The 15,731-nt window shown below is 31.1% G+C and overlaps 1 protein-coding gene and 1 pseudogene across 1 annotated transcript; one reads left to right on the forward strand and one right to left on the reverse strand.

Annotated features, from left to right (window-relative positions):
• Nucleotides 1-6,482: 6,482 nt before the first annotated feature.
• LOC107874468 lies at nt 6,483-8,961 on the reverse strand. The gene is made up of 4 exons (XM_047414325.1): nt 8,900-8,961; nt 7,867-8,306; nt 7,245-7,729; nt 6,483-6,923 (listed from the first exon to the last, which is right to left on the reverse strand). Exons 1-4 carry the CDS (start codon nt 8,959-8,961, stop codon nt 6,483-6,485), a joined length of 1,428 nt encoding a protein of 475 aa, XP_047270281.1.
• Nucleotides 8,962-11,770: 2,809 nt separating this feature from the next.
• LOC107874469 lies at nt 11,771-15,391 on the forward strand (annotated as a pseudogene).
• Nucleotides 15,392-15,731: the final 340 nt, after the last annotated feature.

The following is a 15,731-nucleotide window of genomic DNA, read 5'->3' on the forward strand; positions in this document are numbered from 1 at the left end:
AAAAACAACTTAGTTAGTTTTTATCACTTAACAAAAACAATTCACAACAATGACAAAAATCTAGCAACACAAGTTTAGCCAAATATCAAACACCAACAATCAATAAGTTCACAACTTTCATAAGTCTTTACCTATTAACAATAACTTTTCGACCTTATTAACAGATGCTAATTGAAATCTCCTAGATTTTTGTTCAAAAATTATTAAGATACCAATTGGAATTCTCTAGATACCAATTGGATTCAATCTAGTAGTCCAAGATTAGGACGGAACGATGGAGAGAAAGAAAGGAAATTGACTTCTACATGTCTCGTAGCCGTATGAAGATTGGGTGTGGGCACTACACACCAATCTATAGACTCTACTTGACATTGCTCTTATTAACAGATATCAATTGGATTCGCCAGATACCAATTCAATTCAAGTAATAGCATGTAAGAATGAAGAATTCGAATTTTCCTAGTGTCATATAGCCTCTCAAAGAAAAGTACAGACATCTTTGTACCATTCTGCAAGAATTTACTAGATATGTTCTTGTACGACGAGATCGACGAACCTAGGCTTTGATACCAACTTTGTCACGACCCAAAGGGGCATAAGTGGCACCCACACTAATCTTCCTGTGGGAGAACCATCTAAATCAAAATATTACCCAATCACTTAGTCAATATTAAAATAATACTTTCATAAAATCATCTTAACAATAGTAATCTGGAGTTAATAATCAGTAACGTGGAAACCAAAGAATCTACCTACTAATATTCCCAAGACCCAAAAGTCATCATACTAGAACTACTAATGAAGATCATGTCTAAAGAACTATCTAAAAATTCAATAAATAAAGAATATTTCATTGACCAAAAGATAAACAAGAATAATTAAAATGACCCATGGCAGCCTGGAGATGGAGTGCTCACCCTTGGATCAAGATCTGCTATCAAACTCTAGAGGTGAGATCATGTATGAGTCTCTAGAACAATTTTTGTACTCAACAAAAGAAGAGTACAGGGTAGTATCAGTACAAATCACTATGTACTGGCAGGTATCATAGGCCAACTCAACTTAACAACATGTACAAAACATAAATCAAATAACAAGTAGACGGGCATCATCACATAAAAAATCCTTAATGAATCAACTGTACAACAATAACAGGTCAAACAGTGCTCACAAACAAGCCACATAACCATCAAGAGTATCAACCATACGGTAAACATCCACAAAATCAACACAAATATGTACACACATGCTATGGGACTTATTTTTTCCTAAATAGTCATGACCTGCAGGAAACAATCTATGTCCATGTATCATACCAGCGTGGTACCTGATCCAACATAAATATAAATGCATCGGCGGGGTACCCGATCCAACATAAATATAAATGTACCGGCGTTGTACCCGATCCAACATAAATATAATGTATCGGCATGGTACCCGATCCAAAATAAATATAAATGTACCGGCATGGTATCCGATCCAACATAAATATAAACGTACCGGCGTGGTACCCGATCCAACATAAATATAAACAAGTATTATCAATATCAATTTACACAATCTCACAGCATACAACACAATGTACCAAGTTTACAAGTACACTTAAAAGTCATAAGACAATTCGATCAAGTCAATTTTCAGTAAACAGTTACACACAAATCAACAACTCAAATATCAATAATTTCAAGCATGTCCGAATACCAATCCACAAGTATCCCATTTAGGAGCATACACACAAATAAGTTGAGTCTAAACTCTAATTAAACCATAACCTACTTCAATCGAAGAATCCAATGCAAGCTAATTTGTAAGGGTCTTACCCTTCTGTAAAACTTCCGAATATTTCAAATCTGTTCAAATATGATTATTACTAGTAAGTAAAAGAGTCCAATTTTATAAATTCTTACTCAAAAATTTCTAAACCTAAACCTCAATTTCTCTAATCCCAAATTATAGAGAAAATTACCAAAAATAAATACATAAATAAATAAATAAATATATCACAAAACTGTAACCCATTTCTATAAAATGCCAATGATTGATTTTTTGTTCTTTCCATATTTTTGTCTAACTTGTTCACTGCACTACAGGTGCACTACTGCCATATACTTATTCCATCCATTATACTTATTCCATCCACTAGTTAGTTTATGCAATTCAAATACAACCAATTTTCTACCTAATTAATCGTACACTACTCCTCAACTACCATTCATTTCTATTCTGTGCTCAACTTCAATTCACTGTAAATATATATTCATGAAAGGCTTCTCGCCTAAATTCTTGTCACCCGTACATCACTACAAAAAACTTCAAAGGCACAACTGCAAACCCCCCATGAATAATAAAGCCGCAGTCCAATCTCCATTCACTTTGTTACATAGAATAACACTAGAAATATAACCAATCTAAAGAATCAATTCGAGAACTTACAAAGAATTTTCTTTCGGCTTTTGACATAAAACTACCACTGCAACTTCTGTCTCTCTTTCTCCTCACTTTCTGATTCTATTGTTATAATATATCGTAAACCCTATTTATTTAAAATGATTCTTATATTGATCACTCAAGTACATAAATTATTATTTTGACCCACTAAATCACTAATTAAATTAATTATTAAACTACCCAAAACTTTTAATAAATCCTCTGAATTTGTTCGAAATCTTATAAAAATAAATTAGATATGTACATTGACTAAAAAGCATATCCCAGCCCCATTGAAAATACTATGATACTAATTCGAGGTCATCTCGATAAAAGGTTGACAATTATTTGGTTTAACTTTCTCAAACTCAATTACCCAACTAATGACTTAAATCACTTCCGCACATCTCAAAATTGATACCACTCATCTCATGAGTCATAATTCACATACATAAACTATGGGGAGAGCTAAAATGAAAAAGACAAGTAAAATTTCACAAACGACCGGGAGGGTCGTTATAGATTATTTTGGCATGCTTGAAATGATAAATGTAAACTAATTCATATATGTAATCAACATTCACATATCTTGTACAGTTTAATTTATTTAGTAGTAAGAATCTAATTCACTGAAAAAAAAAAATGAACATACAGTTATGGTAGTAATATTTCAGATTTTAAATAAAGTTTACATACAAGTTAAAACACAGTTGAGATACAAGTTAAAATAAAGCTGAGATACAAGCTAAAATACAGGTCAAATAAAAGTTAAACTAAAGTTCAGATACAAGTTAATATAAAGTTTATATACAAGTTAAATTAAGTTTAGATACATATTAAATTAAAGTCTAAAGACAAGTTAAAATAAAGTAGAGATACAAGTTAAATTAAAGCTCAGATACAAGTTAATATAAAGTTTATATACAGGTTAAAATAATTTTTGATAATTGTTAAATTAAATTCTAAAAACAAGTTAAATAAAGTTCAGATACAAGTTACTACTTATTGGTAAAGTTGAATAGATAAATGGATATTATTGGTACTAGTTTGATTTTAAAATAACTTGACTTTAATGATAATATATTTGTTAAGGTTTCAAATCATTTTCAGGAGGTTGAAATTGAGAAGCAGAGTGACATAGTTGTTGAAGAAATTCTGCAGCTTGAAATTATTATTTCAGGTCGAGAACATGATTTGACATTGATGATTTACAAGCCTCCACCAACAACTCTAGGAGAGTATGAAATTAGTGACACCACGATTTTGCCTGTCTTTTCTACTCCAAAAAAGAATGTGTCAACTGGTAAAAATGCACTTGCACCACGCTCAAGAAAGCCATCGAAGATTTATCGCTCTCCTTTTTTGATCCATTTTGGATCAAGTTCTACGGGAAACAAAAAGTAGGATTCTAAAGAGCGGAAAGAATATTTTTTTGAAGGTTATCACATTACTGGGGATTCAGCTATAGAGATGGAAATATTTGAAGAATGGATTAATGATGGACTTTACAAGAAGCACACAAAAAAGTAAGCAACAAGTCTTATTCTAAATTCAAAAGTAATATACAACTTACTATTTATTTATTTTTTCAATCAACTGTACTTTTATGTTACAGGAAAGATAATGATGATCACTACAAGGTTAATTGTTCAACACTTGAATTTCATCAATTTTATTTTGTTGTTGCTTTTTCAAAATCTAAGAACTGGTTTTACTTGATGTATCAACAGAACAAGTGCTGGAATGATGAGGTATTACCTTCATTTTTTCTTCAGACTTAGTTTAAGCAGATTTTCAATAGTAAATAGATTTCGGATTATGTGATTTCTATGATGAAGTATTAAAGTCTATTACATGAGTTACATTCAAGAACAAGTTATAAAAATTGTTTAAACTAAACATCGTCTAACGAAACTTGTTTTTGTAAGATTTGCATCTGTACTGTTAGTAAAGGTAATTGAAATTTTTTAGCTAAATTTACTTTGTATTTGATACATAATAACAAAAAATGTATCATGATATATGAATATAAATGTTGTTCATTTATTGATCTTACAGTTACCAGTATTTATAAATTTAGTACATTTCATGCATAATCAATAATTTGTATAATTACTAATTATTACAGTTGATAACATACAAATTTATTACAATTTGAACAGCATCTAGATGTTATTATGTACTACTTAAGGAAGAAGTACAAGGACACAAAATTTCCAATCAGCAGATACACTACCACAAATTATTTTTTCAAAGTGTACATCGATAAGACATATGTAAATTATTGCAATCCAGACGTTGCTAAGGATCTTGCAACTCAAGATGCATTTGCCAGGACTGATTAGGTTGCTGAAATGGAGATGTCATTGATTAACACAATCAAGAGGTTGAGTACGTGCGTAGGTCAGCCATGGCATATAGTTAATGAGGTATTTGTCCCAATTAACTATGACGGCGCCTTTCACTGGGTATTGACAGTCCTTGCTTTAAAGGATCAATGCATTCGTGTGTATGATTCAATGGCCTCTTCACGGAAAAGAAAACAAACAAGTGAGATTGAAAAGTTGGTTGTAAAGATTCCGACTTACCTTCAGTACATTAATTTTTTTTAGCACAAGATACCCACTGACTGGACTGCACTGACATCATATGAGGGAAAGTCCAAACGAAATCCATTTCAAGTAGAATATGTATCTGAGATAGCACAAAAAGATAGTGGAAGCTTGTACGTATTACATTACATTTTTGTTTGTTTTCATTACCGTACTCATGTATATTGTGTATTTAACTTAATTATTTATTGGAATGCAGGGATTGTGGTGTATTTGTGGTTGTCTATTTTGAGTATCTAAGTAAGGGATTAGGCATTCCATGTTCGGGTATTGATGCTCAATACCATCGTCTGAGATATACTTTTCTTTTGTGAAAGTATGGGTCTGAAAAAGCAAAGAACTAATACTTTAGTAAGAATGATGATCCACCAAGGCCAAGGAGTAAGTTTGCACGAAAAAAAATAGACTGTGTTTTGCATATAAAGTAGTTGTTTATTTGTTTGCTTATTGGATGTTACAAAACTAGGAAGTTGATAGTAATTTTAATGATTTTTTGATGTTGTTGGTAATGTTAGGTACTCATACATTATATTTTTTTAATGATTAAACAGTTTTATTTTGTTACCCATTATAATGCAATGCTAAAGCATTTAAGATATATTTATGTATTGAAATACGTTGTTCTTGCACTTTTTAAACACATAGTATTAGATACATATTTTATAATATTTTACAATTATATGTATCTAATATAATGAAACATAAATTAGAATATAATGGTATTAACCTTCACAACATTACATTATTTAGTATCTACAGCAGTTTTTTATTCCAACTAACACTTGTTGTCTCTAAAATGCATAACAAATTATAGCACAACTTAATGGTACTATATCAAAAAAAAAATGACATATTATATTATAGAAGTGAATATTTAAACTTGTATCTATAAAATTAACTGAGAAACATCTTATTCAATTATATGTATCTAGTAAAAAAAAAATACATATTTTACTATATAATAATTATAAATAACAAAACATTACATTATTATGTATCTATAACCATTTTTATTTACTTAGAATGCATGTTTGCCTTCAACCTGACTAACACATTATATCAAAATTTATAGTCCTACATGATACAATTATATTTTACAATTGATACAATTTGTGCAAACTTGTGTCTACAAATTTATGAAAGATACATCATATAAAAGTATAAATCTTTACAATCTTTTACTACAGCATAACAACTACAATAACATTATCAGTTCAATATTTTTTTAATTCCTAAATGATGTTTCACGACAATTTCAATTTTCAAAAAAATAAAGGAAAATAATTAACAAGGAGCGAAAACAACTGTTTATTACAGAAATTATTTATCTTAAAATTCTTAAAAAACCAACAATTCCATCAATTACAACGTCGTATTAAAAGGAAAGAAATTCAACTAGAAGATAAAAAATTATTCAACATTATTAATCAGTCAACTGCATTGTCAGTCCTCCTTTGGAAAGAAGTTACAGGTACACCTGTTGTGACCTGCAAAATCACATCTCCCGCAACAATTACTACTCGATGTCATAGTTTCACTTGATTTCTTGTGCCTACTTTTCCTTTGCCTTCCTAGTTGACGTTTGTATTTTGGTGGTAACACAACTTCATTCATAACTTCTTGTGGCACAATCCAGTCCTTCTTATCGGGCATTGGAAACATAGATTCTTCATACATCTTCCTTAATGTTTCAGGATAGTAAAATTCTGAGCAATAAGGCTTCATATCAACTACATGCTTGCTGTTTAGTACTGCAATCGCGTGTTCCCATGTTATCTCGTTCAATTGGAATCTACTACAAGTGCAAGTCCTCCTATTAAGAAATACTCTATACTTCCCCCCATCATCGTAAACAAAATATACATATGTTGATGACGCACTAACCTACAAGATTAGTCATAATATGTTTACACATAGATTCATATTGGTCTTTTCTAGAATATTTTTTTTAAATTCAACAAAAAATTGATCAAGTTACTATAACATTTTCCAAAATAAAAATTTTAAAACAAATAGTATCCTGTAGTATAAATCAAACATTCTATAATATGTAAAACAAAACAAAACATCAAAACTAACCTTAACCCTTGTAGATTCTGAAGTATTTAGCTGAAGAATTCCTTCAAATCTACTACCAAGTGATGTGTTTGCATAAGATGCTCTTTCTCTATTCTTGCAATTTCACTTTTCAAATAATTTTCTAGCCTGCTCCAAAAATTCTATTATCAGCAACTTACGTGATAGTTTCAATTTACCATTTATGCACTCTGCTATATTTGAAGTCATCATCCTACCACGGTTAACAGGTGCATACACGCGTGCCCATTTTTCAAATCCAGCATCCTTAAGATAAGACTTTACCCTCTTATCAATCTTTCCAACTTGATTCCAAAAAAAATCAAACTCATCTTTGTGGTAAGCCTTGGCCATAGCATAGTAAATATCGCTAAGTCTATCTTTACTCTTCCTGAAGTTTGTGCAAACATTCTTCCACAAGAGCCATATGCATGCGAGGTGCGGCACATTCGGATATACAACACTCACATCCTTTATTATGCTTTCATGATGGTTGGATACAACACACATACTATCGCACTCTCCAAAAGCAATTCTGAAGGTCTCGAAAAACCAAGTCCACGAATTATCATTTTCACTATCAACAACACCATACACAATCGGCAGAATGCGTCCTACAATTTTGATAATAAAAAAATTAATTAATCAGATACAAGTAAATGATTTCTCAAACTAGAAAAAAAAATTAACAAAAATTATGATCTGAATTACATCACAAAAATAAATATACATACAAATAAATATAAATTACCTGATCCATGAAGAGTGCTTGCAGAAACAAATGTACCTTTATATGCTCCACTTAAATGTGCACCATCAACCACAACTATAGGCCTGCAATACTCGAATCTACTCTTCAAAGATTGCAATGCAACGAACAAATATATAAATTTATTATCCTCGGATTTATGCATTCTAATATGTGAACCTGGATAAACAGAATTTAACACATATCGATCCATTTGTCGATAACCATCCATAAGTTTCCCTCTTAACATCTCAATCGCACGTTCTTTAGCCCTCCAAGCCTTCTGATAGTTAATGTCTACACCGAAAGCATTTTTAATATCTTCGATTATATCATTCGGGGTGTGTATTCTCTTATAATTGACAAGTTTTGATGCAGCAAAACCTCTAACAAACCCAACTGTAGCTTGAAGTTGAGTAAAAACTCGGTCTTTCAACGGGCATCTGTGAACATTTTGGAAAAATCTAACTTTAAATAGTTCTGTACTCTGACGACATGATGCTTTAAAGACCCAAATACAATCCTCCGAACAACATTGTAGGACATAGTTGAATCAATGAAAATAAAAATTCAAAATTTTTTTCTTAATAAATATAGAAAAAACAGATTTCTATATTCAGTAACAACATTCAATACTTGTTATGTATCTAGAAATTTTACAACATAACTTCATAAACTAAGATACAAGATAAACAAAATGTGTCATTTTCATAACAAAATGTATCTCGGCATGAAACTTGCTTGGCATGTATCTAGGAAATTTATAACATGTATCGAGGACATTTCTATGTATCTATGACATTTCTATTACATATGTGAAACTCACACAACAAGAAACATAATTAAACATAACTTCATAAACTGAGATATAAGATTAGCAAAATGTATCATTTTCATAATAAAATGTATCTCGGCATTAATAACATAAAAACACAAAAAACAATCTTTACAATAATCATCAAAAAAACATTGAATAAAAAGTTTAAATTAATGTACATAACATTAACAACACCTGCTATAAAAAAACATAACATACCTTTTCTTGTCTGATATTTTGGCATAGTAATTGAAAGAATGTTCAATTGCAAATCGCTCCATAACCTAAATGAGAGTACACTTGTCCTTGTAGATTTTTCCAACCTTAACATCACTATGTTTGCAATCAGTAATGATCTTGTTCCTCTTTCTATCCAATAAAGGAATAGGAGAAGTGGAATTAGATTTATAACTAATTATTTCTTCAACTACTTTGTATGGACTTTCCAAATACGTTACAGCACCAACTTTCCCATCAAAAGGCATTTCACTATCAGACTTATCTAATGTACTGATGATAAGAGGATACATCCCAAATTCACGCTCAGTTTTTTTTTGAATTTCGACATAAAGCTTCACACTCATTTCGTTCTGGATGAACAACGGACAAACATTTCCTTCAACAATGTAACAAGCTTCAAAATTTTTCTTTGTTTCGTCGATTTTCAGTTCTCCTGCAATAATAGAAATCAGTTTTTAATAAGTAACATGTTCACTGACCACAATTCCATCACTCTTATAACGAACATACTCGATTTCGTTAACCCAAACACCGGAATGATGTAAAAGCACCAAAATATTCATATCAAACAAAAGAAATTAACAAATCAAATTAAAAAAATTGGTATATTTTATCTGAACTTGAAGAATAAAGATTTTTCAATTTCAAAAATATATTGAAATAGCGTTTACGTTTTAACAAAATAAAACGGATTTTCACTAATTGTGGGATTTGATTTTATTTTTTACCTTAATTAGTTAGCTTAAATGTTGTTTTAATGCAAAGTTATCTGTTACATTCCTTAAAACATGCTGATTTAGTTAAGATACTTGTATCAGTAGTATATGTATCATCACAGGTCAAATATTGGGATTTTACGAGATTTCGAAAAAAGCGGGGATTTTTTAGTAATTAGCAGTAAACATGTCGTTATATATGTAATTTTTACAAAAACAAAATCCTCAAAACCCACTGACACACATCTACCACCTGTAAATTCATCTATGATCTATAAACTACAATAAAATAATACAATAGTGATAAAAAAACTTCAGATTTGATTAAAATAATTCTTTTCTGAGTGAAAATTTTAATGCTAAAGAATGATTTGAATTAAAATAAAGAAAATATATACATATACACACATATTGAATTCTATTATATTGATAAAAATAGTGAAGAAATTGAGGGTATGTAAATTATTATAGGATATTAGATGCATGTTAAGGCAAGACGAAGAAGAAAATAATACTAAAATAAGAGAACGTACCTAAGTTGATGAAGAAAAGAAAGCAAGCATCATGTCAGGTAGTACGATCCGTAAGGGTAGTAGTAAAGTAATATCTAAAATTATATTTTAGGACTCTTAATATTTCCTTAATAGAGTGCTATTTTAGGAGTATTTTTTCTATTATATTTTAGGAGTATTTTTCTAATTGATCAATTGATTCTAATTGAAAAATAATAATGAAAAAACAGTTTTGTCTAAAGAGAGTTTTTTAATGAAGGACAAAAAGTTCAAATCACTTTTTGAGGGCCTTCACACTTGTAACAGATTATAGATATAGATATAGATTATAGATTAAGATTATAGATCATAGATATAAATAATCGGACTTTATCATACTTTCTCTTTTTAAATTTATTAAAATGTGTTATTTTTTGTCCTAAATATTTTTTCATAATATATTATATATGTACTTATAATATAATGATTTGGCCTACATATATATGGATCAAAATGAAAAAATAAAACTAATTAAAGTATTTATAATATAATACTTTGGCAGTGATAATCCAGAATTTTTGTATCTTCAAGAAGATTTGTTCAGAACACCTTGTGGCTTTGCTTAGATAACAGGTTGAGATTACTCCATCCATTTGTGCGATTTGCCACCGAAGAATTATGGGCTTCCAACCAGCGGTTATTCTATAAAGAAAGACTCTATAGTGACAAGTAAGTCTTCAACTGTGAGGGTATTATCGGAGGACAAATTTTAAGTTCCAGAACTAGCAAATTGACATTACCTATATTAGTGTCTTTAAGAAATTTTTTATTGGGTACTCAATTTGACTAGTTAAAGTGTAGCTTATTTTCCATCTTTTCCTCTTTCCTTTTGCAGTTGATTTTCGGGTGACAGTGTAATGTCTTAATTTTTACTCTGAACTGCAGTATAGGATATTTCTAAAAGAACAATTCAGCATCATGCGTGTACATTGTTACACTTCTCATGAACTACCAATTATATGCTCATGTAATGCTCTGAGAGTTTGCACTTGCTTGTAGATTGTACTTTTTTCAAAAAAATTGTTATAGTTAATCCTTTTTCCCAAAATGTTTGTTGAGAATAATATCTTTTCATAATTTGTATAATTGTTTCAGTGTGAGATCACTTCATCAAAGCTTGCCTTCGTAACATTTGTTGAAGAGATCTCCTTGGATCATATTGGGTGGGGATCATTTCCTGTATTTAGCTTAATAAAAACTATTTGTAATCTTCATATTTTAAACTGAAACGAGATGGAATAAGTGGATTTTTTGTAGCAGTGGTAGCTATTATTGTACGTTTCATGTATTCATCCAAACTCTATGAATGGAAAACATAGGATTAAGGAGATTTTTTCGATCAATTTTTTCTATAAAAAAGTTCCTTATATTTCTAATCTGGAGAGAAATTGAAATAGATGAGAGTCAGACACATTATAAAATACTTCGTGAGATAACATTTATTATATTTTACAAGCTGATTTATAAATATTATTTTGATAACCTTGAATTTCATTCCTTGCTGCACATATTATTTATAAAAGCTTTGTTTTAATAATATTCATATTGTTTTACAAAATTATGTAGAACATGACTTGGTATACATGTGCAAGGCACGTGCTGAGGTACTAGTAATACTAAAATAAGAGAACGTACCTAAGTTGAAGAAAAGAAAGCAAGCATCATGTCATGTAGTACGATCCGTAAGGGTAGTAATAAAGTAATATCTAAAGTTACATTTTAGGACTCTTAATATTTCCTTAAAAGAGTGCTATTTGAGGAGTATTTTTTTATTCTATTTTGGGAGTTATTTTTTAATTGATCAATTGTTTCTACTTGAAAAAAATAATGAAAAGACAGTTTTGTCTAGAGTTTTTTAACGAAGGAAAAAAAGTTCAAATCACTTTTTTAAAGGTCTTCACACTTGAAATATATTATAGATATAGATATAGATGATAGATTATAGATTATAGATTATAGATATAGATAATCAGACTTTATCATACTTTCTCTTTTTAAATTTATTAAAATGTGCTATTTTTTGTCCTAAATATTTTTTCATAATATATTATATGTAATTATAATATAATGATTTGACCTACATATATATGGATCAAAATGAAAAAATAAAACTAATTAAAGTAGAGATAATATAATAGTAAGATCTTATGCACGCATTGAGATTGCCTCTATAGGATCATTTGTGTCATTTAGGCAATTGCATATTAAAAGAGGAAGAGAAACTACTACAAGTCCACCAAGTGAGGTGTGGGGAGAAGAGAAACTAATAACTAATTTAGTTGATAATTTTAAATGTTAAAGTAATTAAATGATAATTGCTGGCTTGGAAGTGAATTTTTGGAACCAAATTAATTTTAGTTCAATATTAGTTAAGATTATAAAAACACTTTTTATAAGATATTTGTCACCCCTGATATCTTAAGTACTGGAAAGTATCAAATACTATTGCTCTGGTAATGAATAATTAACTAAATATTTTGCTAAAATATTGAATATTGAATATGCGCCCAGGTCAAACATTGGGTCCTAAATAAATTTAATTATTAATTTTAATATTTTAAAATGTTTTTTAATAAAATTATAGATGTCATGTAATTACATACTAGCAGAAATTATATTTACCCCTTAAATGACTATGGAAGCTGATGAGGCAAGGTTGAATGATTTTTGTAGACAAAACAAAGTTGAATGACTATGAAGACCAATTAGCCAAAATTGAGTGATCATTCAAGTTTTTAACTTTAACTTATAAGGTAATGTAATTGTCTAATTGATCCATATCCACAAATGTTGTTCTTATCTCTATGTATGTTCAAACAATGATTGTTTTTCAAAATAACTTCTACTTTGAATAAGCTAATATGCATATTTGGCAGAAAAATGAATCACTGACCATAAAAAATAAATTAATATAGACTATTTGGGGAAGAAATTTAGAGTGTTTACACTATAGTAATAACAAGTTAAAAAGGTAATGTAATTGACCCAAATTTGGAAAACCATTATTGGAGTGATCTTCATCAAAAAGCTCTATACAAGGCACATCTTGCTCAATGTAATAGTCACCAAAAAAAATACATGATCTCAAATTCCTTTCAACCTTTTTTTCCATTTTCATATTGCTTCATTCATCAGAAACTACTTCTGCTGATCATTTTACTAATCAAAATGATTTAGAAATTTACATTGTGCAGCTTGAGTTGCCTGATGATTCTGTTTTCTCTGATGCAAAAGATTTATACCTCTGGCATCAGTCATTTTTGCCTACAAATATTTCTAATCATTCATCGCACATCGTTTATTCTTATCCCCATGTGTTTAACGGATTTGCTGCAAGGTTGTCACCAGATGAGGTGAAGGTGATGGAAACAAAACCAGGATTTGTATCTGCGCGTCCTCAAAGAGTGTTGCAGCTGCAAACCACACGCAGTCCTAGTTTCCTTGGCCTGCACCATAATCATGGCTTGTGGAATGCCTCAAATTCTGGTAAAGGTTTTATTATTGGTATACTTGATTCTGGAATACTTCCAAAACATCTTTCATTCAATGACAATAGAATGCCTCCTCCCCCTGCCAAATGGAAAGGCAAATGTCAGTTTAATTTCACAGCGTGTAACAAGAAGCTTATTGGAGCACGAAACTTTGTGATGGACGAATTACAAACTGATTCACCTTTGGATAGAGATGGACACGGGACACATACTTCAAGCATAGCCGCTGGCAACTTTGTGGATAGCGCCAATTTGCTTGGTAATGCAAATGGCACTGCTGTTGGCATAGAACCTCGTGCTCATTTGGCTATGTACAGAGTCTGTTTTATTAATCTTTGTGGGGATAGCGTAATCTTAGCCGGTTTTGATGCTGCCATTGAAGACGGAATGGATGTGATTTCTATTTCCATTGGAGGAAACCTGAACCTCCCTATGAGAATATGATAGCAATTGGCTCATATAGTGTGATCGAAAAGGGGATTTTTGTAAGTTGCTCAGCAGGAAATGACGGACCATCTAGTGGGACTGTAGTGAATGGATCTCCATGGATTCTAACTGTTGGCGCTAGTACAACAGATAGAAAGATTAGTGCTGTTGCTATTTTGGGTAATGGAGCTGAATATGAGGGCGAATCAGCCTTTCAACCAACAAAAATCTCACCAAAACTATTACCCATCATAAATGGCGGTGATTGTGAGTCGTTGGATGGGATTGTTGTCATTGGTAAAATAGTGTTGTGTGAAACCACGGGTGTATTGCTTAGAACTGCAAAAGGACGAGCAGTGAAAGATGCTGGTGGCGCGGGCATGATTCTCAGGAACGAAAAAAAAACGTGGCTATACAACACGTTCAGATGGTCATGTCCTTCCGGCAACACATATCAGTTACATCGATGGGCTAAAGATCTTAAAATATATAAATTCAACATCAACCCCAACTGCAACAATATCATTCAAGGGAACGAGATTAGGAGACAAGCATGCGCCAGAAGTTGCTTCCTTCTCTTCTAGGGGACCATATAAAATAAGTCCAGGCATATTAAAGCCTGACATCATTGTTCCTGGGGTACATATCCTTGCAGCATGGAAAGAAACCCTAACAGGGGTGATACCATCTTCTAAATCGGCATTCAACATTATTTCTGGCACGTCGATGGCTTGCCCTCACCTTGCAGGAGTAGCAGCCTTGTTAAAGAGTTCAGATCCCGATTGGTCTCCAGCTGCAATTAAGTCTGCAATCATGACGAATGCTGATTTAGTCAACCTTGGCAACAATCCGATTCAGGATGAAAAACTCAACCCTGCTGATCTATTTACAATTGGATCAGGCCACCTAAACCCATCGAAGGCAAATGATCCTGGCCTAGTTTATGACATCCAGCCCCAAGATTATGTGCATTACTTATGCGGCTTAAACTACACTGATCAACAAGTCACTGCCGTGACTAATGTTGGTGAAGATAGTTCGACTTACAGAGTTCAAGTAATTGGAGTTGAAGGCATAACGTTGAGTATTACGCCTAGAATCTTGAAATTCTCAGTTTTGAACAAAAAGTTGTCCTATCAAATCACATTTAAGCGTTCAACTTCAAAAATTCTCCACAAGGATACATAAAATGGTCTTCAGCCAAGTACTCTGTTAGGAGTCCAATATCAGTTTCCAAATGGGAGAGTGAAAATAAGATTGGAGTATATTAGTTATGACTTTCTCTTTTTTCCCTACAAAGATTATGAATAAATATTTTTTCATTTACTTTAGTTTCTCATTTTGCCATTATACTTATGGACATCAACATGTTATTAAATTTAAATTCGTACGAAATTTGAATTATATTAAATTTAAAATATATTAGTCCCGAATAAATATTGTGAATTAATATAATTGAATTAATTATTTAAGTCCTGTATGAATTTAATTAAAGTTCAATTTTTATTGGGCTAGCCCATTGATTTGGGCTACAAATAATGAGCCCATGTTGCTAAGCACAAGATATTGTCATATTCTAAAGGCCCAAATAAGCACCACGTGTCGAATGGTGTGGCATGACAAGTCA

The sequence above is a fragment of the Capsicum annuum genome, chromosome 6 (genome assembly GCF_002878395.1).
Source record: "Capsicum annuum cultivar UCD-10X-F1 chromosome 6, UCD10Xv1.1, whole genome shotgun sequence".
In the NCBI taxonomy this organism is placed as follows: Eukaryota; Viridiplantae; Streptophyta; class Magnoliopsida; order Solanales; family Solanaceae; genus Capsicum; species Capsicum annuum.

Coding starts and splice junctions, on each gene's coding strand:
- LOC107874468 (XM_047414325.1), bottom strand. CDS start 8,961: ATGGAGCGATTTGCAATTGAACATTCTTTCAATTACTATGCCAAAATA. Junction 8,307..8,899: donor AAAATATCAGACAAGAAAAG/GTATGTTATGTT, acceptor AAATGTTCACAG/ATGCCCGTTGAAAGACCGAG. Junction 6,924..7,244: donor TAATAGAATTTTTGGAGCAG/GCTAGAAAATTA, acceptor CTAATCTTGTAG/GTTAGTGCGTCATCAACATA.